The sequence below is a fragment of the Miniopterus natalensis genome, chromosome 3 (genome assembly GCF_054644295.1).
Source record: "Miniopterus natalensis isolate mMinNat1 chromosome 3, mMinNat1.hap1, whole genome shotgun sequence".
In the NCBI taxonomy this organism is placed as follows: domain Eukaryota; kingdom Metazoa; phylum Chordata; class Mammalia; order Chiroptera; family Miniopteridae; genus Miniopterus; species Miniopterus natalensis.
Genome location: NC_142083.1, coordinates 58,468,040 through 58,493,001, shown reverse-complemented (window position 1 = coordinate 58,493,001; position 24,962 = coordinate 58,468,040). Strand labels below are relative to the sequence as shown.

General features: G+C 38.1%; 1 protein-coding gene across 3 annotated transcripts in view; it reads left to right on the top strand.

Annotated features, from left to right (window-relative positions):
* Positions 1–24,962, top strand: part of FBXL17 (F-box and leucine rich repeat protein 17) — a 503,612-nt gene that overhangs the window by 253,585 nt on the left and 225,065 nt on the right. For all 3 annotated transcript variants that reach the window (XM_087815480.1, XM_016221967.2, XM_087815479.1), the window contains exon 7: positions 12,674–12,750. In XM_087815480.1, coding sequence (XP_087671606.1) covers positions 12,674–12,750 — 77 coding nt within the window. The remainder of the gene's footprint in view (positions 1–12,673; positions 12,751–24,962) is intronic.

Genomic DNA, 24,962 nt, shown 5'->3' with positions numbered 1-24,962 from the left:
TGTGGGCGGGTGTGGGCACTGGCTGGCAGGGGGGATGAGGGAACTCAGTGGGATGCCAGGAATAATCTAGATCTTGATAGTGGTTCAAGGTAGACAGATACATGCATTTGTCAAAACTGATTATATTTGTTCACTTCTAAATCTTACTAAATCTTTAAAGATTTAGTAGGTAAATCTTACTAAAAAATAACTATTACAAGCGTTCAACCCTAGATAATGATGTATATGCTGGTGTTTAGGAGTGAAATATTTTGTTATCTGCATTTACTTTGAAATGCATCAAAAAATAAGATAAATTGATGGGTAGATACCTGGATGGATAGAGAGATAGATGGATACATCTGAGATAAAGCAGATGTATAAAATGTTAATTATAAAGTCTAAGTGATGGATAATGGGTTTTCACTGAACAATTCTCTCAACTTTTTTGTATGCTTGAAAATTTCCATAATAAAATGTTGGAGAAAAATAAGTGTTTATTCTAAAAAGGTTAGAAGACACACCTTTTTGGAATTTATTTTAATTTAGGCTGAAGATATGATAGCATTCTTTAAGGTTTTCTTTTTTTTTTGTCGCTTTTACAACTTAAAATTTTCTTATTCAGTTGCATCATGTTAATTGAAATTAACTTGTTACCTTTATACATCATAGTCTTCCTGCCACATGTAATTCAGTGATTAGTTTAATAACATTTGTTAGGCATTTTATATCTTGTGGCTACTGTAACAAATTGTCATAAAGTTGGTAGCTTTAAAACAATAAATATTTATTCTCTCACATTTGTGGAGGGCAGACATTCAAAAACAGTTTCACGGGGTCAAAATCAAGGTGTCAGCCTCCCCCTGGAGGCTCTAGTGAAGAATCCATTCCTCTTCTTTCTACCTTCTGATGGCTGGAACATTCCTTGGCTTGTGGCTGCATCACTCCAGTCTCTGCTTTTGGGATAATATTGCCTTTTCTTCTCTGTCTGTGTCCAATCTCCATCTGCCTCTTCCTGGTAAATACACTTGGAATTATATTTAGGGCCTGTCCAGATAATCCAGAATTATCTCCCCATCTCAAAACCCTTAATCACATCTGCGAAGTTTCTTTTTCCATATAAGAGAACATTTATAGGTTCAGTGGATTAGGACCTATTCTCTTTGGGGGCCATTATTCAGCCTACTACAGGCATTTTTTAATATGCCCCGTTCTATGCTAGAGCCTAAATAATAATAATTAATATTTAATTGTTTGCTTTGTGCCAGGTGCTGCCCTATGTGCCTTACACTATTTTTCTTCTTTTTTTTGTTTTGTTTTTACTAAGGAAAAATTTGATTTAATGTGAACTTACTGGACCATACATTTCTTTCTTCCATATGTCAACTATTAAGGCCCCAAAGTGCTGGTTTTCTGAGAAATGTATTTTAGGAAATTCTGTTCTATTCTAAATAACCTTGTCTTATTTGTTTGGAAGGTGTTAAAGTTGACTAGATGTGAACTCCCTTTGGGAAAAGACTTGCCTCATTCATCTTTGTCTCTATATAGTTAGGGGCATAGTAGGGTTAGTAAATGTTTCTTGAATAACTAAAAGCACCTTTGCAAACATCATGACATGTAACCTTTACAAAATCCTTGGAGGTAGATATTGTAATTTTCATTTTACAGAAAAGACTTAGAAAAGTTGAATTATATTCCCACCCACAGGACTGTGTCTCTCTCTCTCTCTCCTCTCTCACACACACACACTTTGACAATCAGAGCATTTGAAACATTTTTCCATTAGCCATAACTGATTGATTTTGTACATGAAACATTAAAATTTATTAATGTAGCTAAATATTATCTCTCTTTTATTATTGTATTATATTATTAATCATGTGCAATATACTTTTCCATTTTTAACATTTTTGAGAGGCCAGCTTCTTGTGGATTATGTCTACAGTGATATTAAGAAATCAGAGGAAATTTTCTAAGTGATACAGAATATTTTGATACTTTCTTGAAATGTCAGCCATTCCCCAGAATGCCTCAAGTATATCTAGTCATTTTATAGCTTCTTTTGAAAAATCAGATTTAAAAAATTGGTATTATGAATCTATAAATAGTTACACTTTCCTCTTGACTTTGATTCCTTGAAAGCTCATTCCAAAACTGTATTCCACTTGTAGAAGCTTCTTAGGATTGACTCGTGATTCACCTCAGGGTGAGTATAGCCCTAACTTTATTATTTTATTGTCCATATTTTCCACCTTCCTTGATTCTCTCAAATATTCCTTTTACAGTTTTGTATGCATTCCTAGGGGCATGAGGCTGGATAGAAGTAAACAGATAAAATAAATGTAGGCCCCTGAGAAATTATGAAATATATGAATATATTTTTATATATTACATATATTATATCTTGTTATGTACTCCACATATTGTTTTTCTTATTTTTCCTGTTTATAATATTATTTACATGACCTTCATTCAAGTCACAGCTTCAGCTAACGCGTCCCTGAGTGTGTTACGCACTCACTGCCTTGCTTATACTATTATCCTTTATAGACTTTTTCAGCTTTTTCAAAGTATGGCCTGACGTTGAACTGCCATTACTGTTTCAGAAAGCCCCAAATTCTGCCAGGTGGCCTAAGTGTGTTTTGTGTCTCATGACCAGGTATTTACCTTTCAATAAAAGATCACAAAAGGAATCTGTGCTATAAATTTATTTTTTTAATAAAATTCTATTATTAACATGACAAAACTCATGACATCCTCAGAACTTACAGCGGCACAAAACTGACCAATGACCCCAGGCACATTTACCCGACATCCCTGTCATGCACCTACCTGGTGTTGCTCTTTCCTCTTTATTCCACGGAGGACTTTTGAAAACAATAAACTCTTTCTCCTCAATTCCCAATCTGGCTTCCTCCTCAGAATAGCAGGATGTTCCTTTCTTGAGGTGGGCACTGGAGAGAAGTGCTTCGTGTGTAGAGCAGAAATGTTAATACTGTTACTCCATTTTGCTACATAATTTGTTGGTTATGCAGACAGACCTATAACTATAATAATCGATAGAACACTTAGAAATATACCAGAGATGAGCTGTTCATTTGGATTTATCTTTTAAAATAACATAAAGCTGAGCACTGGGGCTGGGAGCGTTGGTTGTTCCTGGCACTGCCAGACATGATTGCCTGCAAGGTACCTGTTGTCGGACACAAACAGTGAAATATCTTCATTCCCTCTCCCTGCGTACTCAACTGTCTTGCTTTTGCAACTTTCTGAGAGGAGAAAATGGGTCATGCTTACCCTCCATGGTTTCTGTCAGTCTCACATTCGGGTTTCATCACCTTTGTGCCACTTTCCCTAAGAACAAAGAGATTTATTTTCCCTTCATAGAGAACAGACTTGACCAATCCTAGCAAAGCAACCTGGATTAGTGGTTAAGGCATTTCAGGGGCTAGGCTGGTAAAATTCCTTTGCCAGGTGCATTTACAACAACTGTGTTTTTGTTGATTTAATGACGGTATTGGTAAGGAAAAAATGTATTTGTTAAGAATTATATTGATAAATGTATATACGTACATGTTCTTTTGAATATAAATTAGACTGTTGATAATTAAGCCTTTGCATCGATGGATAAAGAGCTAAGAAAGAATCCTCTAGAATATACTTTACATACAAATAGACTTTTAATGTCAGGAATCATTGAACTTGCATGGTAGCCAGAAAAGCTGAGTTATAAGGTTCAATAGCCTTTTCTTAGAATTTCTAAATCTTGTTCTGTTAACTTGAATATTATTTGAGAAGAAATTAGGAAGGACTTTGTTTCTCTATCCTTCAGATAAATAAAAATTAACTGAAATCAGCTATTATCACCTGTTGGGTTTTTAAAAATGTAGACTGCATACGTTTCATAAGAGAATTCTTGCTAAATGCCCCTTATTTGCATTTGTAGAAATATGTGACTTTTTTCCTTTTAAAAAGTGTAAATGATATTTTTTTAAGTAAAAAAGCGATCTCTCTTTGTAAACATAATGTACCAAAACAACTAAACGCGACCCGCTTCCTCTCTTTCCTGTAAATGTGAGAGCAAAGATTATTTTACCTTTGACATGAACGTTAATATGTAAGGATACTGGAGAAAATAAGAATCTAGCAGCAGCAGAACCAGAGCCTCGTAAGTAGGTTTTATGAATTCACCAGGGACGATCCTTAAGCCTCTAATGGTTCAGAGTTCATCCCAGCTCGGTATCAATAAGACCAAATTTATGTAGTGTCCCTGCCTTCATCAAGCCCATGTATCTCCCTTTTCTCTGAATGAATATGTGGGTCACAGTGCTCCCCGCCTCTGCTTGTCTCCCTCCCTAATCCTCATGCTTTCTGTCTTAGAAACTGACAAGACACCTTCACCTGTTCCTTTATCCCAGTTGCAGGATTAATTCATTTTATATAATTGCTCCTTAAGATCACCTGTAATAATTCTTTTATTGGCTTTTGATAAGTCCAGAAAGTTGCTAAGCTTAGAAGTGAGTGACAGCGCGCAGGCCCGAGTGTGGATCCTCGAAGCTCGGGGGGTGCCTGGCCCGCGTGGAGCGTGTCGGTTTGTTTCCTTTGTACCCTGTTCCACGTCTCTAATCATAAGCTTCCGAAGGCATCAGGTCAGGCGCTGTCTTCATTGCGCCCGATGCACTGCTAAAATCATTTCTCAGTCACAATTTCGAGTTAGTACATTGGGATGCTGAGAATCCTTGTTAGCTAACGTGTAACCGTTCTTTTGACTTTTATAAATTGTCTTTACCTACTGTGTTTTATATATAATCTGCTGAGAATTTGGCCTATGCAAAAAGAAATACTGTGTCTTCCCCGGGTGAGAAGGAAACCTTTTGTCAGCATCTTGTCTGAGTTAACTCCTTGGCTACACAGGTCATAGGAGGTCTGTGTTGAACATCAGTCTTTGGCTGTATCACAAAACTTGTATTGAAGCGTAGGCCAGCTCCCAGAGTACAGGGGTTAAAGAGGCAATTAGTCACTACAAAGCCGCTCGTGGCATCTTCTGGTCAGGAAGCACTTAACTCTTTCCCGAATGCTGTGTGAAATCTCATCTTCTGGGTGCCTTTATATTCCACTAAAATATTCGCAGCCACTTTAAATTAAAGATGAGCTTAAAAGATATGATGTCTGTTGAATTGAGACTTCCTTATCGATACTTCTAGCAGTTAGGATAAAGAGTGTGGGATGGGCCAGGAGATTATTATCAATTATCTGCTTAACATTCCACCTAAATTTTATTTTAGCTGTTTGGAAGTCTTTGAAATATTTCTAGCTCTGCCATTGAAGTTCTTTTTATTTATTTAAACTTAAAATATATATATATATATACCTGTATTGATTTCAGAGAGAGGAAGGAAGAGGGAGAGAGATAGAAACATCAGTGATGAGAGAGTCATTGATCAGCTGCCTCCCACACTCCTCCGACTGGGGATCGAGCCCGCAACCCGGGCATGTGCCCTGACCGGGAATCGAACCTCGGTCTCCTGGATCCTAGGTTGATTCTCAACTGCTGAGCCACGCCTGGCAGGGGGAGGGATGCGGTGGGGTGGAGTGGGGGTGGAAGGAGGTGTTTGGAGCTTGCCAGAATTTTGCCTTTGTCGTTTACTTTTCTAAGGGTCCAGGCTTTTGCTTTTGCCCAGTGAATTTTTGTTACATGTAGGATAATATAATCTTCTCTTTTGCAATCTATCTTAAAATATGCCAGAATACCATAAAGATAGCACTCATCTTAACAGTATCATCACTGCGCACTGCCTGGATCCCCCAAGAGTTCTTGGCTATACATTGATGGACCCCAAAAAGCTTAAAGAAGGAGTTGCTTTCCGAACTTTTTCTATTTAAAAGTAACTACGCTTTTCCCTCTTGAGGAATGAATAAACTAAATTCAGGAAGTTTTGTCTTTAACTTTTCCCTTCTCTTTCTTTCTAACATTTCCTTTGGTCCTAAAATATAATGGCTTTTAGTTGATTTTCATTAGATACAAAGATAGAGATATGATTTTTCTGCTCCAAGGTATCAAGATTCATATCAACAATAATGACAAAAATAATAGTATTTGATCTGTCAAGGTTATGTTTTCATCATTTTTAACAATGTGGCTTTCTGATTATATTTTTAACATTTTAAACACATAATTTGCACTCAATAAAATGTTGAATTAAATAAGTAAGTGAAAGCTTAGACTCTTTTTTTTGCCTATTTCCTATTCTGAGGAATGCTAGGAAAAGTTAGCTCATGTTGTTATAATTGTTCAATGTGATTGTGGTAAAAGGATGGAACAACGGCTAAAATTAAAAGCAAGGCTTTTGGATAAATATATCTGAATTATTAGAGCCATAGCCAAGTTTATAACGAAAATGTTCGCTTGATCTTCTTTCCTCCCCTTTGGAAAAAAATTCAAACATCTTGTTTCTTAGTGGCATAAAGAAAATGTGCATTTTAAAAATATCACAAGCTTTATTCTATTTGAAAAACATTTTAATGTGCTCTAAGAAACATTTGCATTAAATTAAAACATGTTTTTTTATGTAAATAAATAAATAAATCTTTCCTGAAGGGCTAGTTTGTGAGAGTCACTCCTGGCTACATTAGAAAGTATTATTTTGTGGTACTGATCCTCTGTCGGTGCTGGCTCCTCCTTACTCTGCAGTTGGGAAGCCTACCCAGTGTTAGAGATGCTCAGGGAGAGGGTGTCCAGAAAGAATCAGCAAATGCCAGTGTCGGCTGTGCCTCCCTCAGAGGTGGGAAACCTCTGCTGGCAAAGATGCAAATTCATAAAACCTCAGTTTCAGTAACATTTATGTTTATAAGCCAATCAATGTGGTGAGTCTCAAAAAACAACTTACGAACTATTGTCATTTTGTAACCTTTCAGTGTCTCCATGCTACAACATGGGCCTCAGTTCTCTCCTGTTTACATAGCAAATACCTAATTTAATCTTAGATTCACTAATCAGATATCAGCTTTCCAGAGAGTAACATTTGGTAAGTTAGAACTTAATGAGTTTCCCAAGACAACTGTTGTTAACTGGTGGAGCTGGTAACATTTTGCCTGTCCCTCCCAGTCTTTGTCCCATGGTATAGTAGGAACGTGCCTTAGTGTTTTAATTGCAAGTCAACCTTCAAAAAAAATCTCTCTTGCAGCCAATATTTCTATGAGATGTTCTATGAGAATATCTTTACAAGTTTACAAAAAATTGATTTAAGTGTATATTTGTGCTGTGTTAATGGACTAGAAGAACAGTTACAAGAAAGTGGACCCTAATACAAAGAGCATTCAGTATGTCACTTGGATGTCATGTGTCACTTTCCCAAAATAGTCTTTCATGTGCCATTTTGTACAATTGTTTAAGTTCAAGATTAAAAATAACTACTGCATGCTATTTCTGTAAGGTTAAGGTGTTGTGTTACTAGGAAAGGTATCCATAAATAGAATGCTCATAAATGAAGCTATATTTCCATGTAATAAGGGGAAGTGTACTATTAATAGATTCTTGAATTGATTCATCTTGTGTATGTTTACCTGGTGATTTATTCTTTTGTACATAGAAATCTTTTATACAGTGTGTTTCCTGAAGGCAGGGCATACCTGTAAATCCTGCCCATTCATTTGCTGCCCTGGGATTGGATTATTCTTCAGTCACACTTGATTTGAGAGTTTAGAAAAATCAATCAGATATCATCATTTTTTTGATAAGATGCCGAATTTTGTTTTGGTGACCCCTGTTATCGTTTAGGGGTTAGTCAGGACAAGCTTACACAGCACTGAATTGGATGGAGTTTGCTCGCCTGTTGCTCTCTTTAGGTCTTGTAAATCCCTTTTATACTGTGTGTGTGTGTGTGTGTGTGTGTGTGTGTGTGTGTGTGTGTGTGTGTGTGTGTGTTACAACTCCGTATGCTTTTACCCACTTACAATCTCTGTAACTTGGGGTGGCTTGTAGGCTTGTTCAGTTTCAAGAAATGATGAAAATGAATCTCTGTTTCTAAATCCCCCCAAGTAGATGACTTTTACAATGTGGATGTGTTTCAGGAGTTTTAAGGTTTGATCTACATGTTTACTCAACCTTAAACATACCTCACTCCCCGTCGCGCTCATTTGCCAATTACTTTACAGCGTTCTTTATACTTTTTGTTTTAAATTGGTGGGGTTGTTTTGTCTTGTTGCATTTTTTTTTCCCTTTGCTTGAAGATAAATCAATTATTCGAATATAAAGTGACTTTAGGGGAAGAACATCTTAAAGTTTATTTAGAAATTCACCAAGCCACATACTAATGCATCCCTAATGGGGACATTTCTTTTCACACCTCTAAGGTGATTGAGCCTGTCCTTTAAAGTGAGATTTGCAAACCAGTGTCTGGCAGCTCCAATTAGCTTCTTCTGGGTTTGAAGCACATCACAAACAGTAACAAGGTCTCCTAGGACACTCTTCTTGCAAGCAATGTGGTCATATTTCCTCATTAGTTCTTTTCAATTGTCACTAATGCCATGTTCCTGCTTTTGAGTAGGAGACAAAAAACATAAAATTTGGTATGTATGTAGAATGGGACATTGTTTTCCATAATTCAAGGCTCTTTTGAATTCCTTTGATAGTTTTGCAGCTTACACAGCTTAATTCATTAACCTTTACCCTTCACATAAATCAGGTGATTAGGAATCTATTGCTAAGGAGACAGATTTTCCCTCCCCTGAAACTAAGAAATACTTTCTCATCTTTAAAAAACACCCTATATAGCTCACAAAAGAAACCCTTTTTGTTGCTTTTCAAATTTCATCAAATATTTCAGGTACATTTTAGGACATTGTCAAAAAGCAAGTGAGCATAAAATTACATTATTATAAAAGATAATTCTGGCTGCTTTGGGTACTTTGGAGCAGGTTTTCTGGCCCATTTCGGTATTCTAAAGGAGTTTATATATGCGTATTCAACAGCTGTTACTCAAGAATTTACAATGGCTGCAATTTTTTTTTTTAATTCTATTCACAAACCTGCCAAAACATAAAAGCAAGAAAATAATCTGAGGGAGACAGTTCAGAATAAGCTAAAGTATATTTAAATGGACCTAGGATATTTGATCTGGAGAAATTTTTCATATAGGCCCTCATTTTATAGAGAATGCTAATGTGGGGCTCCAAGGAAGGTTGGTGTGGTCCTGTGGCTCCATGGAGGTGAGACTAGAATGCATGTCTTCTGAGTCTTTGTTTCCTCTCGTTAAGCCATCTCCCTTTTTTTCTCAGAACTCAGGAAGATGGCTTAGTGGGCTTGTGTTCGATATTCATGGGCTACTTTCCCCCGATTCCATTTTTCTATATTATGAATTCTCTTTAATAATCTTACAGATTGTTACTCTCACTGAGGATATAAGTCTTTTCCCAAATTTTATAATCCCTTAGGTTGTCGTGCATGAAATGGCCGATGGAGAACACCGGTCATATAGTATTCTGAGGTTTGTTCTTAGGGATGGTGGAGAGAGGGTGTGGGGGTAAGAATGGGAATGTTTGAATTCTGGATTATGAGTTTAGGGACTCATTGCCTGCCCCTCCGGGACAAAACTATATTTTGTCAGAGAGACTAATGAACATTCTCCTATGTGATATCTGTGAACAGGAGAGGGCATGGAGAAGCAGAGGTTCTTAATGTGGTCTTGGTTCTGTGACCCTCCTTCCTACTTACAGATTATCACTTTGCAAACATGTCTCTCTTTTATTGCTACCGTGTTAAAAATACCCATTTAACAACTTACACAAACACCTGTAGTTTAAATAATTGTAAGCTTAAATGATCATGAAGCATTAGTTTAAATAATTACTAAGATTTACCACCTTGTTTGTTGCTTGTGTACAACATGTATGGTGAACTGGTAAGTGTCTGATGTTAATACACTAAAAGTCACGACTAGATCCAAGAGTCTTTTTTAAAACAGAGTAGAATTATTTAGAGTAAATGTGGTGCACAGACTTGTGTTGTGTTAGGGTACCGCTGTAAGTATTTTTAGAATGGACTCTGTGAAAGTTCAGGAGAAAAGGGCAGTCCCCACCCGTGGTCTGTCATCATGACCTCTGTCCGCCCAGGTTGGCTGGACGCTAGACCTAGGCTGACGGCAGAGCTTCAGGCGCTGGCCGGGGACCTGAAGTGAGGCTCCGTTTCCACCAATCTGTAGTGACAGAACTATACACAGCCGTTCCATTTTCCACTCTCAAGACAATAGCTATTTTAACTGTTAATTTGAACCACTCAATTTTGTGTTTTACTATTATGAGTCTCAATCCAGATTCACAGAACTTGGGGTTTCTCTCCTCAAATATCACATCATTAAATGATGCGATACTATTTAAATTCAAAACATTAACTTTTGCTACAGTTCTTCCAAGAAATAGTTTTCTTCTTCATGAATTCTTATTTGAAGAGTAGTTCTGTGTTGTACATAGTAGCTTCTAGCATACTGTGATTAAACACATTTGGAAAACTATGTAACTGAACTTTCAAAAAGTGAGCAAAAACCCGAGGTGATCCTTTGTAAAAGCGAAGAATCTTATATATTTCTTCTTCTTTTTTTGTCTAAAAGGTACTTACTGCTTACTTCTAACCCTGTGTTATCTCTCAGTTATTGCCTCTTGAGTAAGCTCCATATACTCACAGGATCTATTCATAGTAACCTTCCCTTGTTGTGTAGGGAGGAAACCTGATGCTCATGGCCTTTCATCAGTTTTAGGACAGTTTCCATCCAGTGATTATCTTGTTTCATTTGAATAGTGGTTCCTGTTGCCTATGAAATCACATTTGACCTGGCTTGTGCAGTGAAATCCATTTGTCTTATTTGCTGTTTGTAGTCTGCTCCGTGTGCCTTTAGTGTTCATATGTGCTTGTAGCATACCTAATATAGAATCAAGTGGCAGAAACATAAATAGGGTATTGCATTTGTTTAGAGTTTTTCCAAATAAAATATAAAATCAGGCATTTTGAACTATTTGAAAAGTGCACGAGAACAAAATAAATGCCATGAAGATTGCTTCTGCACTGATTTATTTCACTTTGCGGTGGTCGTACAAAATACGGGTTCTGCTAACATTCTTGGTTGGTGGTGGAGGATGGCGAGGTGTGTATCTTTAACACGCTAGAAAGTAGGCAGCTTTTTGTTTTAACTATTAAAGATTTTGTAATTGTCTAGGGCCTTCATTTTTATCCTTAGCAAATGAAAATCAGTTTTTAAAGTTGTATGTAAACCGTGGTTGCTGCCTGTAATGTTTCATTTTTGCCTTTATCTGCCCTTTTTTTCTGAGTTTATTCAAATGTTACTTTAAAGCCAAATGACATGGAATTAGGTTTTTAAATTTCTCTTCATCATAAACTCTATCAGTCATAATTACATTCTGTCAGTGTTTTAAGTTTTCTTTTCTAGCCATGGAAGTCTGTACCAATTTTTATCATAAATAACCACAAAAGAATGTTTATTCAGTTATTCTGAGGAACTTTGAAATGTTTATCATTCCATTAAGATAATACCTTATGAAAATATATTTTAAAGAAAAATATGCCTTTCCTATAACTAATTTAACCTTCAATAATGAATTATGGGAGGTAAAATTTAGAAAATTTCCTGACATTTTGTGAAGATACCTACAAATAAGCCAGACAGCAAATAAAATATCTCTGAAAGACAGAGATGGCTGCTCAGTAATTTTTTGATGGATTATACACATAGGTATCAAATTACTTGATCCTTCCTAGAAAAGGTTAATGACGCTTTTTGCTTTTACCCTTTTACTTAACTGTTATTTATAAAGATTAAAACAGGGGCTGCACTGAAGGCTGCATGTGCCTATGTGTCACTGTGACTGTTCAGGTTTTTCTGATATTACAGGGAGCTGAGCCGCAGAATGGACAGTGTTGTTAATAATTATGTTTAAAGCTCTTTCAGTTCTGTACTACATGTTCCACTAAGACTATTAGAGCACATGCAGCCCTCGAAGACCTTTTTACTTAAACCAGAAAAGACTGTAAATCTCACATACCTATATCAGTATTATTTAAATGGCCTGTACCTATGCAATAGTTCATTTAAAATGTTAAGGATAAACCATTTTAAATTAAAATTTTTTAAAGTTCTTATATGTGGAGATTTTTATTTAATCAATGTTATAGATTTTAAGAACACATTTTTATTTTATGTTAAATAGAATTTCACAAAACATTGTATTTCAGTGTTATCAAGCCCCATATTAATAATTGAACCATAATCAATATTATCATCCACTTATAATGATCATCCATTTATATGGTCTACAGTTTCATTATAATCATTTTTATATTATTTTATTAGATAAGTGACATGTCCATTATGTAGTATATGTTTACTAGTCTTTTATTATCAAATATAACATTATTATAGGAATATCCCTCTTTTCATCATTTTGGTTTTAAAAGATGCACTAGTCATAAATGTATTTAATTAAAGTCATTTAGGTATTAGAGCACTTGAGTTTAAAGCAGGGAATATAATACCTTTTCCTGAAACACCTTGAAAGAGGTTTGTTGAAAGAAGAGAACTGGGGGCATTCATCAAACGCTGACCTCTTCCTGTTCTCATCCTGGCCAAAGTCTTCTGATTTAACTTGAAACGCATTAGCGTAACTCGCCACTTTTTGTGTGTTTCAGGTGTGTGGAGGTCATTGCAAAGGAAGGACAGAACCTGAAAGAGCTGTACTTGGTGTCCTGTAAAATCACAGATCATGGTATGTAATGAGCCGTCATTTCATTGTTCTAACCCTTTTCAAGAACAAACTTGATAAAATCTTTGAAAGGTTTTAAAAAGAAATCAAGGGCAATATCTCATAGAGACTTTTAATCTTTATTTGGGCTAACTCTGATCATAACCAAAAAAATGAAGAAATCGTGAGACTAAACCAGAGTAAAATGAACATTAATTATCAATGTATTGCCACATGCCATCACAGACATGTGAACACACAAGCTCACATAGGATTAAAAAAGTATGGCTAAAAGATCTATATGATGGGAAAAAATCAGGATAATTAAATATTTGTATAATAAATGCAACTAAAAATATTATATTGAGTTGATTTACTTAATTTAATGTCATGTCAAATACATTCCTGCTGATATTCCGAATGCCAAATTTTTTAAAGCATTGGAAATGCCCGCGTTTAGATATATGGAGAGTAAAGGAAAGGGCATACATTGATACGCAACATTTTAAATTATCTTAGTGTTCACTCTCCCTTTAAGGTGGAGAAAAAGCACTTTGTTTTATAAAAACATGAAAGGTATGAAATTATCCTGTTGGATAAATAAAAATAACCTAGTCTTTCCTTTTTTATTTAGCTTTATATTTTTCTTATTAATTTGTGTATTTAATCTAAATATATAATTTTTGCCACATATTTATGGAGACTGAAATGGTTTCCTTTTCTCTTTTCTGATATTTTAATTTGTTCATTTATATTTGAGGATCTGCTTTCTACCTCGAGGGAATCTAATAATCTGTTAAGTTGTTATTGTTAACTGTGACATATGCTAGTAAACAACTCCTGGGATGTCAGGCTGCCCAGCTGCCCTGAGTAGGAGGGTTGTATTTTATCAGCTACTAAATTCATCCTGTGGGAAAACTCTACAAACGCTATAATTTAAAAATACCATAAAAAAGATTGGGCTAAAAAATAACCCTAATCTCTTTTCAGAGTTTATTTTTTGAAAATGGTAAATGTGTGTTACACAGATTTGTCCATAATGTTTCTGGGTTGTTGGTTTTTTCCTAATCATACCGCTCAAGCGAGTGTTCTGATATGTTTTCCTTTCCTGGTGGTTAGTTTTCTGGTTTGGCATATTGGGATACCACTTAGAGTAACTCTAGAACCTCCAATGTCTCCCTGTTGTGTAGGCTTTAGAGGAATTTCTCTTCCCAATACAGGGCATGACTCAGTACCTATAGAGCTGTGAGTTAATTAGTACAGTCATTCATTCCAGACTCTGTCCCTGGCATTCAAGGTCCTTTACCATCAATCGCCTATCAGCCCCTCCAACTTTATTTTGTATTTCTTCTCTTTACCTCTTCACGGCTAACGTCAGATTGCTGAGAGCCAGGAGAGCTCTGGATTAAGTGCTTTAGAACGAATCCTTGAAGGTCCCGCAGTGGAAAATGTCCCTGAAATTATACTCTGGTCCAGTATCTGTTAAGTTAGCCATGCAAAGGAATGTTCCGGAACATACAGAGAGGAGAAAAAGCTTTGCACTCGAGACAGAGCTGGGATCAAGTTCTGTCTTTGTTCTTTGGCCCTCACGTCTCTGAGGCTCGGTTTCCTCTTTGGTAAAGTGGGGGATTAATGTTTGACTTCATGCTCCTGTTTTGCGCCGGGCATCCAGTTTAATGGTTAGCACAGGACATTCAGCTGATAAATGGCGCTTTCCCACGGGAGGGGGAAAGACCCACACAAAGCTCGTCTACCTCCTTTCCTTTCCCAGGTCTTGGAAGAGGTTTTTGTTTTGTTATTCTTTATTGTTTTTCTTTATTGTTAGTGATAGGCTCGTGTTCTGGTGTTTTGAGATTTTCGGATTTTTTTTTTTATTCTGGTGAGGTGAAACTATGTTAAAGCCTTGCCAACATACTTTACATTTATTCATGCCCCTGAATTATTTAGACCAGTGCACGTTAGAACCCCTTGGGGAATTTCGAAGGCACATGGATGCCTGGCTTTACTCAAGAATCAGAATATCTAGGAGGGAGGGCCCAGGCGGTGGTTTTGTAAAACCTGCCTGCGTGACATGATGCCAGCCTAAGCTGAGTCCGGGTGAGAGGAACCAGAAAGGAACGTTTGGGGGCCTTCCCCCCATGGGGTTGAGAAGCCTGTCACAGTTTTTCTCCTACCTCAGTCCTTCCAGCTTTCAAGCTCTCTGTCTCACCTTGTCTCTCTTCCTTCTTTCCTGAGGCTTTGTGCATTTTTTGGTTCTGTTGTTCAAAATGTTGGGTCACAGTGGAGGATGAGGGGAAAGGTCGATAGTTTATGGGATTGTAATATAATTGCTATTTGATTATAAAATTGAAACAAATTACCGAAAGCTCGTTCAGCTCCTCTTTTTCCCTGGTACCATGCCAATAACACATGAATAATTTTGTCAAAAAGACAGCAAAAGGGATTATTCATCTTAACTAGAGAAACAGCATGTTATTGAGGTAACTGCTCTGCCAGGGGAGGCTGTCTGTCTGTGATCCCTTACCCTGTGTTAGTTATTAATTTTAAGAAGGAAAAACTCATGCCTCGATCCTCTCTAACTGGATAAATAGAGACATATTCTGTAGGATTTTACTGAGGCTACTTCAAAATTGTAAAATTTCATGTGACCTGATACTGGGAGAATTTCACCCCTGAAGAGACTACTCCCTGATTCTGCTTCCTGTTGCTTTACACACATTCCAGCTACTTAGTCTCCTCTCCTGCTCTCTCCGTGGTGTGTGTTTGTACGTACTTTCAGTGCAGGATCCTGAGAGGTTTGAAATCTTTTTTCAGGACATTAATTTAGAAACAGCAGCTTGCCTGGCATATCATTTGTAGTCTTTGTCAAGATTCTCACAGATGTTGAATGCGATATTATAATACTTAGCAACACCTGGCCAGCCCATTATGAAGTTATGTTTATTTTAATTTATAGATGATACAGTTGTCATGAAGAAAACCATCATTCCAATAGGCTTCTTATTCCCCAAGTTGGACATAGATCTTTATGGTAAGGGATGGAAATTATAAACAGATCAATAATTCAGGCACAGCTAAATGGAAAATACAGTCTTGGAAAATTGTTCCCTGAAGAGAAATCTAATACTGTCACTCTTCTATCACTGAACAGATATATGTTACAGGCAGTGCTGTGGGAAAAAACTCAAACTTAAGAGTTAGAGATTAGGTTAGAATTTCAGCTTTGCCTCTTCCTTCCTTTGTGACCTTGAGCAAGTTACTTAGCCTCCTAGTTTTGTCATCTGTTAGACGCATGATAATTCTCATCATCAGAGGTAGTGAAAATGAATATAAAGCACCTGCGTCGCTCCTGGTGACATATGGACACTCATACCGGCTGGCAGCTCCTGTAATAAAATCATCTCTTTTCCAAGAAGAAGAGTCGGCCCTCCTCCTCTCCGTGCGGCTTTTCCGTTTGTGGGAGTCGCTGTTTAGAAGTTTGACCTGCGTGAGTCTTTGCCTCCTAGTGACTTCTGGACCAGAGCTGTCTAAAGCAGGTTCTTGTTAGCAGGGGAATGAGAAAGTTACCGGAAAAAGTGTAAAAGCTCCAATGGGCTGTGGTAGGTTTCTGCCCTGTCTCTTGTCCGTGTTACCTTCGTCTGTTTGGATCATTTTCTCTCGGCCCCCCCCCCCCCCCCCCCGCTTTTCTTTGTTCCTATAATAGTTTGTCAGCTAATAGTTTCCAGCCTATCTTTCCACTCACCTTCAAACACTTTTCTGTTTCCCCCTTTGGAAACGTGTATTTTTGGGATCCAAGAAATCAGCCTGGGTCACTCAGGCCCACGGAGGTGAGAGCCAGCCTCTCGCGTGGGCAGCCGGGCCCGGACTGTGCGGCGTGGCAAACGCAACGGCTGAGCGCGGCGCTTACCCCTGCTGCGGCCTTCGCAGTGAGTCTCACCAGCCTGACCTGTGTCCAGGGGCCGATGCAAAGAGCACACAGGTTTCTTTCTGGATTATTGTCACTTTTCTTTTGACTTTAGCACCCCGGAGGGCCCTAGAAATAGACCCTAGAGGACATATTTTGGCTTTCCTTCTCAAGTTGTCAAATAACCTTTAATTAAAGAGGCCTGTAAGCACTCAACTACCGACATTGCGTTTAGGGCCCACGAGGTCACTGACAACCCATGGCCACCCTGTGCCGCCCCACAGGCCCGGGCTGCTCTCCCGGGACTGTGCTCTGCCGACCCTTGTTCTGCCCGATCCGAAAGCTCACCACAAAAGCTTTTGGATTGCTCTGGACTAAAGATCTCCAAGTCAGTGAGGTCATGTCATGGCCATTGGCCTGCCGCAGGACAGACATATATATATATTCATTCTGTCGACAAATGTTTATTCAGCACCTACTATGTGGTGGGCTCTGTGGTAGCTGCAGCACATTATAGTTTCTGCATTCCTGGAGCTGTCGTTCTGGGGGGATCCAGACAGGGCTAGCCTGCTTATTTAAAAAAAGAGAGAGAGAGAGAGAGAGAGAGAGAAAAGGTATTGCATCTCCTTCCAGACAAGAAGAATGGCAGAGAGCGGCCTGCCTGCTCACATTAATCTTTGCTTTGGTGTAACCCATGCCTCACCCCAGCCTTACTGACCTTCTAAGGCTATTGAAAGATTAATAGGTTGTACATTCCCAACGTCAGCTTGGGATACCATACCTCTTTAGATGTTGGTTAACCCAAATTCAGGGCGTAGGATACATTATTAAAGTAAGCACACTGACGAAATGAAATCCCAGCAAGCATCCTGGGTTACACTAGTGTCAAGAGCACGTCTCCCCAAACTAACACTGATAAATTATACAAGAAAAAAATATTGTACCAAAAATAGTTTTTATCTTTATTATATCATGTTTTTAAATATTATTAGGTATGTATTACATCCAACGATGTTCCATTTAAAATTAAATCCGCATTTTCCCCCCCTTTTATATTTCATTTTATTTTCAAGCTGTATTTCAGAGATTGCTGGGTAAGATTCAGCTCCTTTTGTCAGCAGGAATAACTAATAGTTATCAAGTGACAGAGAAGAACTTTAGAAAATGCATTTGCAAGTCAAAAAGAATAACTTATTGTTTACTGTTGATTATTCAGGCTTTTTCTCCATTCTATCATTTAAATATAGATAGCTTATATTGTTTCTAACAAAATAGTACTAAATTGCTAAATCTTCTATTGTTTCAAATTTCCCTTTTTTTATATGTCCATCTTTAAAGTTGTTTCTCATCACTTCTGCTTCTTTATTTTATTCCTGGAGTTCCTCACTACTTAATTTATGTGTTTACTGCTGCACTTGCTGCACTTAGCAAGTATTATGTTGTTGTTGGTTTCCTTTTTTCTAAGTAATGGTTGTGATTTTTCACCAAAGATTTGAATTTAATTATAAGTTTTTCTAAATGCTTTTCTTTGCTCAACAACAAAGAAATTGTGACTTTCTTCCATGCTTGCTAGTTCATCCTAAAACTGCAGCTATGTAACCTTGAAATAAGAAACTGAAAAATAACAATGCTTATCAATGTGTTTTGTCATCATAGACTAAAGATCTCAAATCTATTGAGAAAGACTCCTTAAGACATTTCTTCCAGAGAATACTCCTGTAACCAATTCAAAGGCCAGCTCTAACTTCATATATAATAGTAGTTTCCTTAGAATTAAGAAACTTTCTAACCTACGTTTAAAAGACAAGTGGACCAATTTCTCTGTGCTTGCCCCTAAACTTTTTTATACCTCCAAATGCATATATGTTGTTTCTCCAAATTAATTTATTAAATTTTTAATAACTAAATACTAAATTTCCATGTTTAACTGAATTATTAACTGAGATATTAATTTTCCAACTTTTCTTCCCTCGGTTGTTTTTAGCATTTCTAAAATATAATGTTTCATTTTCATTAGCCGTTTTGAACATTACTCTTGTGAAGGAGTCCTTTTATAGATAAAATAATTCATTTCAATTACATAGTCATTTTTCACAGAGCTCCTTTCCTTACCCCTCATTGCTTAGTACCCTTGAGTATGCAGACTGAGCATTTGTTTCCCTTGTACAATGCTGTTGAATCAATAGAATCATTATTGATCATGATTAGTATTTTATCACTGATGAGTAGAGCTAAAGGCGACTGCAATGAACACCAAGAAAATTGCAACAATACTAGATTTCTAGTTTTTCATACAGGAAACAACTTCCTAATGTTTAAAACTTCTTGAAAATAGATGTCTTGTGTGGTAGTGAGTTCTCTATTACAGGAACTATTCAAGCTGAGATAATCTCTTGAGGAGGATGTGGGAAGATGGAAGCATTCGGCTAAGGAATTGATCCGTATGATGTTTAAATTTTTTCCTGATCCTGGGATCAGAGGTGGTTGAGACGTTCACACTCTTATGTTGAGGAAGAAGATATAAGTTCTGGAGGAATTGTCTAACATGTTAAGCAATATGATGGTGTCGTACTTTAACATGACCCCATAAAATTCGGGGCCCAGGAGGACAGGGCCGTCAGAGACTGAAACTAGCGGGAAGGAGGCGTGGGAAGACAGAGAGGGGAAGCAAGTGCGTTTGAGGTGGCCCTGCCCCCGGAAGGCTTAGAGCAAGAACAGGTGTCTGAATGGGTGGGTTTGCCCGCATTGGCTAATCTAAAGAAAGAACAGAAATCAGCCAAAGTGATTACATGTGCACACGGTCATTGAAAATTCAGGGTGTGCTCCAACTTTCATCTCCATTTTTCCTGTCGTATTCACCATTCCCATGGTAACAACTTCACTTAACATATATAAAAGAAAACACTTCTTTGGGTTTTAACTACTAATTAAGTATCAGCTCAAATGAACGAAGTCACATGTAAACTTTTAAAAGCAATAATCATAATGATAGACTAGTTAACATTTATCGGATGTTTCTCTGTGGGCGTCATTCATTCAATCCCCTAAAACACCCCACTTTAGATAGGTTACTACTCATACTCAAGCTTACAAATGTGGAAACTGAGGCCCAGAAAGGCTTGGGTTCACATAGTTTGTGAGTAATGATATGGTGTGGATTCACTATTAAGTCTGTCTCTTGCATGATCACTTATAGGTCAGTGACTTTTATTACTAGAAAACTTTGTTGCATTTTTCTAGTTGTCAGAGTTTAAAAAATATAACAATTAGAGTTTAAAAAATATAACAATTTTATACTACCATGTTTGTCCATCTGTGCATAAAGAAAACCCAGTGTCACAAAGTCGCTACCCCACGAGATCTAATGATATAGTTATGGAACAATAGATTTAATGTGCTTATCCACATAACTTTGTTATGCTGACAACAAATGACAGTTGTGTCTGATTAAACAGTCCCGAGCCAGAAGGCAGAGGTTCTCATTGCTGTTCAGTGTGTATTTATGTATTCAACAAATGTTCTCTTAATAATTTCAAAACCGTGTGTAATTCTTCACGAGTTATAAAATTTTCTTACATTCCCTTTAGAAATTATTACCAAAAACTTATGAAGGAAGAAGAAATATTATTACTCTTCTTTAATAGATGAGAAATTTGAGCCTAGACAGGTTTTAATTAATCAGCAAAGCTGGAACCAAAATCTCCCCACTGCAAAGCGTTTACTGGATTATGTGCAGATGACTTCTCAAATTTCTCTGCTTTTCATATAGAGATGATTTCTTCATTTAAATGATCCTTTAAAAGCAACGTTAGCCAACACTAAATGGCATAATTTCATAGCAGTGCTTTAAAGTACAGCTGTTTCTGGAGATACACAATTGTAAACATAAGCATTTCTCTTAAATTCATCTTCCCTAAGCCTGGGCTCCCAAGTTCAGGGCCTGTGTCCTCAGGGGCCCTCCTCCAAGGTGCTCTCTGAACAGTCCGATGGACTCTGTCCTCAGGGTAGCCTTGCTCTGTCCTCTGTGCTCTTTCACTTTAGCGCTCCTGATTTCTGAGGTATCCCGAAAAGGGGGAAGGCCCCAGAGCCGCGTGCCTGCCTCCTAAAGCCTCGAACCACATCTCCCCCACTTGGAAGTGCTCTGCTAGGGTTTCGCCTTCTCTTTGAGATACGTTTGCCCTTCCCAGCTGATGTTTGACTAAATCTCCGGCACTGTTTACTGGTTAATTAGCCTATTTAACACGTTTAGCATCTGATTTATTTTGGGGGAAAACCACACACAACAGCAACAACAAATAAACATCTGCCAAGTTTCCCATTAGAAAGTGATAGAAACACTCATAGCAAAATATAAATGAGACATTAAAATAATTGGATCCTCTCTGTGCGTGTCACTGGCTCGCCTCACCTCACTATGCCCACCAGCAGTGCTACGACTGAGCCCGACCAGGTCTCTCTCTCTCCACGTATTAGCGGGACTTCCGTTCAGTAAGAGCAGCTCTTCTTTCACCATCCCTTTGGTTTAGAGTTTAATTTATACAGGAAAGGAAGGGACAGCATGTGAGGCTTTCTTTTTATTTACCAGTTTTCAAAATATTGCTTTGGTTTCCACCCTTCTCCAAAGAAGAGCACTGAGGACTCGTTGCTTTTAATTATCATCATGAACTCAGCAGCGCATTGCAGTCGCTTTTCTTATTGATCCTCAGCTCGTCCCATCTTCGATAGTAGAAGCTTCTTCAAATTGGTTCCCCCACATTTGACATAGACTGATTCTGCGGGGATGCACGAGGCTTAGCTCATGCATTTGACGCCTGGGACACGGCATCAGCGTTTTTCTAAAACACCCTGGTCCTTTGAGTGAATTAGGTTTGTGTGGGCGGGGGTGGGTGGTGAGGGGAGGTGGGGGGGGCAATTTCATCTTCTAAGTCTATGCTGCACTCTGAATCTTGTATTTCCTGCCTTTCATTCCAACAGCCTAAAGCCTATTCTGTGTCTCATTACAAGTGCAGCGTCCCCGCTGCAGCTCCGCGACGCCAGGTTTCACAGCATCCTTGTTTAGGGATCCCCAACGCACTGGAAACTTACAGGGTCCCCCCCAGTACTCTCTTAATCATACCCACGTTTTCTGCTTTGGGAGAAGTTGGGGTGGGACATGGGAAGGAGAAGTAGTTTTACATGTGAGCTACTCCATCAGCCTTCTGGAGACGTCCTTCTGATTTGGTTTGTCTCAGATTTTCTGCATTAGTATGAAGTAAGTGCTGAAACTGGACCTCTTGGGCCCATTTGGAAACGAGCAGAAAAGTGTTCAAACTATAACGTTCTTACATAATCTCATGCGGGGTTTCAGACTTCCTCATATTACGGTGAAAAATACATTTTTGCATTTAATATGCTTGTTGGATTCTCACTAAATTGATTTCGTCACTTACTAAAGTGACCAGCAGTTTGGAAAATGATGCTCTGGTTCCATTTCCCCTTCGGTGTTTAGGTGGGAACTGGATCTGTCAGCCGGTGACCTGCCCACCAGCAGAAAACCGGTGGATTTCCTCAGTGAGACGGACACGGTCTCCTCAAGGTGGAAGGGGCCGGCCGGCCGGGCCTGTCAAGCCCCGCGTGTTGATCTTACTGCCTGGGAGATAAGGGCTTCCTGTTCTTTCCGTCTCGTATTTTGGGGAATAAGAGAATTGAACACATTCTCTTGATGGTTTTAGTTTAGGATAGATATTAAATGAGACTTTCTCTTACGGTAAAAAAGGTAGGATTTTTAAAAAATTTAATTTCCTAATTAAGTAAATCAAACTTACTTTTAACTTTAATGTTGAACTACTGATTTTAAGCCTTACCCTAAAACATTCCCTGGGGTTCGTAAGACTGAATCACCTCGAATTCATCTGTCAGATGCGTTCCCTTTCTTGGGTTTATCTACATGACATTAAATAAATAGTGTGAACTTTTCAACTTCTCAAACAATTGTGCCGAGCTGACGTGGCTGCTGGAGCCCGCGCCTCTGTGTGCCGTGTGTGCCGAGTGCCTGAAAGCAACTTGTCTTTCACGGGGAATGACGGAGCGTGGGCCCAGCAAAGGCGGCTTTGAAAATTAGCTGTAAGGAGTAAACAAAGGAAAATTCTCTCTGTCTTCAGGGAGTTATGGTACGTTTCTATTTGTTATTATATAGCCTTTTAATAAAATGAACTCCCTTCATGCAGATATAATGTAAATTTCTCTTGCCAAGATACTTTTATGGGGTAAATGATTCTTCGAAGCAGAAAAAATTCTGCAAAAAACTACCTGAGTGCTGTCTGATTTTTGCCACTTGTAGCATGTTTTTAATCATCTCTATCTCTTAATTAGGTAAAAGTTCTCATTTTCCCCTGCTTTCTACTCTCTCCTCACATATGGCTCTAAGGATCTCCTCCAAGAAAGCAGGTTTGCTTTGAAGATATTTTATTTCCTCTCATAAAGGACTCTTCTGTTTTTTTAGATTTAAAATCACAATAATATCCTAGTCAGAGTCAGTCCCTTCCTGCCCTGTGTGTGTCTGAGAATCTCTCCAGAGTCAGGCTGGGGAAGTCAGATTTGTGATGTGAAGTCCAGAGGTGCTTCTCTGGTGTCCTGAGGACAGGACAGCCATGCAGGGAGCAGCTCATGACCAAGCCAAGACCGTCCAGAAGGGCCCTTCATGAACATACTTGCAGAGAGTGTACGTGAAACTCAGTCGTTTACACCCTTTAGTAAGCCAAATCTTCTTTTAAATGAATGAGAATAATATATATTATAATAAAATGTAACAGTTATAATAGCATACTTACGTGGTGTATACACACATATATATATCATAATAAATGAGATTCAAGTCCTTTCGAACAGAATAAGGAACTTAACATTTCAGCTCCACAAAATAAACGAAGAGTTTGAAATTCAATCAGTCCTATTTTATGTGAAGGCAAATGTACTTGGCTTTTTCTGAGAATCATACCTTCTGCTCTGGTTTACAAAAGGAATTGGATGAAATCCTCTGAAGCATTCGTATTCAACTTTGCTATTACAGCACACCTTGCAAACGATTTACTTTCTAAAGAATTATAAATTAGAACAGATTCACTCACTTGGGTTCTGATAAAATTTTCTTAAGTGGCAGAAAGGGGTATGTTTAGCTAGCAGGCGGAAATTCGCACATAAATTGTGGCTTCTTTGTTGTCACAGCTTTCGGTGCGTGGTACTTACCAGGACACCGTTATGAATTGTTTACATGCTTGTGAAATTTACTGTGATAAAGGCCAGCCTCCTGCTCCCCATGTGCATAATCCACCCACATTTCTGTCATGCTCCTTTACTTCCGCAGGGTGTGGGGGCCAGAGCAGAGTCAGGGAGAGCTACATGTGTTGGTATTATCCATCCATTCATCGTTCTGTGGAAGAAAGTACTGGTTCTAGAGCTGGAGGCCTTTGAGGTCAGGTGGGCTACCAAACAGCACAAATCTGAAGAAGGACTCTCCCCTCCACACACAAAAATTGTGTGTCCCTCTCCATAATTATAGTGCTTTTCTCACGCAGCGTATTCTTCATCTCTTTGCTAGATAGACTGTTGATCTGGAATCCATTCTACTCTCTTGAATTTATGCAAAAATATAATTTTTAACTTTTTATTCAAGCAAGTGGTCTTTATTTTTAATATCTTACATAGCATATACTTTTAAATTAGTTACTTTAAAATACAGCATTTAAATTAGACACCTACTGTAATTTCTTAAGGTTTCCCGGCACACGGTAAGCTCTTTAAAACATTTTTTTTACATGCAGTGGGCTCTGCAAATATTTACCTCTTTTTTATTTCAACTTTAGGAAACCAGTTGAAAATTGTAGAATTAGACTTTGGAGCTGTGTAGTGTATTTTTGGGCTATTACAAATCTATCTAAATCTACAACCTGCTAGGAAAGATCGAATCCCTTCCAGCTTGCGATGATAATATATGATTTGTGTGGACTTGAGTCTGTCTCGCAAATGCATTTAGCTATTTTGTGAACTAAGCTTCTGTTCTGTGCCAGGCAGGTTTCTAACTGTGCATGCTCAGTCCCCTGATTGACTGACTGAGAGCCAAATCATTCTCGCTAACACGTACTCAATTCCCAGCTACTGCCGGAAAGATGGGCTCCAGGGCCAGAATTGCACCCTCACTAACAAAGCATGCTTTCTGCCGCTGGTAATACTCACATGGTGAATGAAAATTCAGTGACCTATATTCTTCCATTTAAATCTTAAAAAATTTAAATTAAAACTTTGTCAACAGTAATTCTAACCATACTGAGGCAAAAAGAGCGTCCCCAGCAATCTG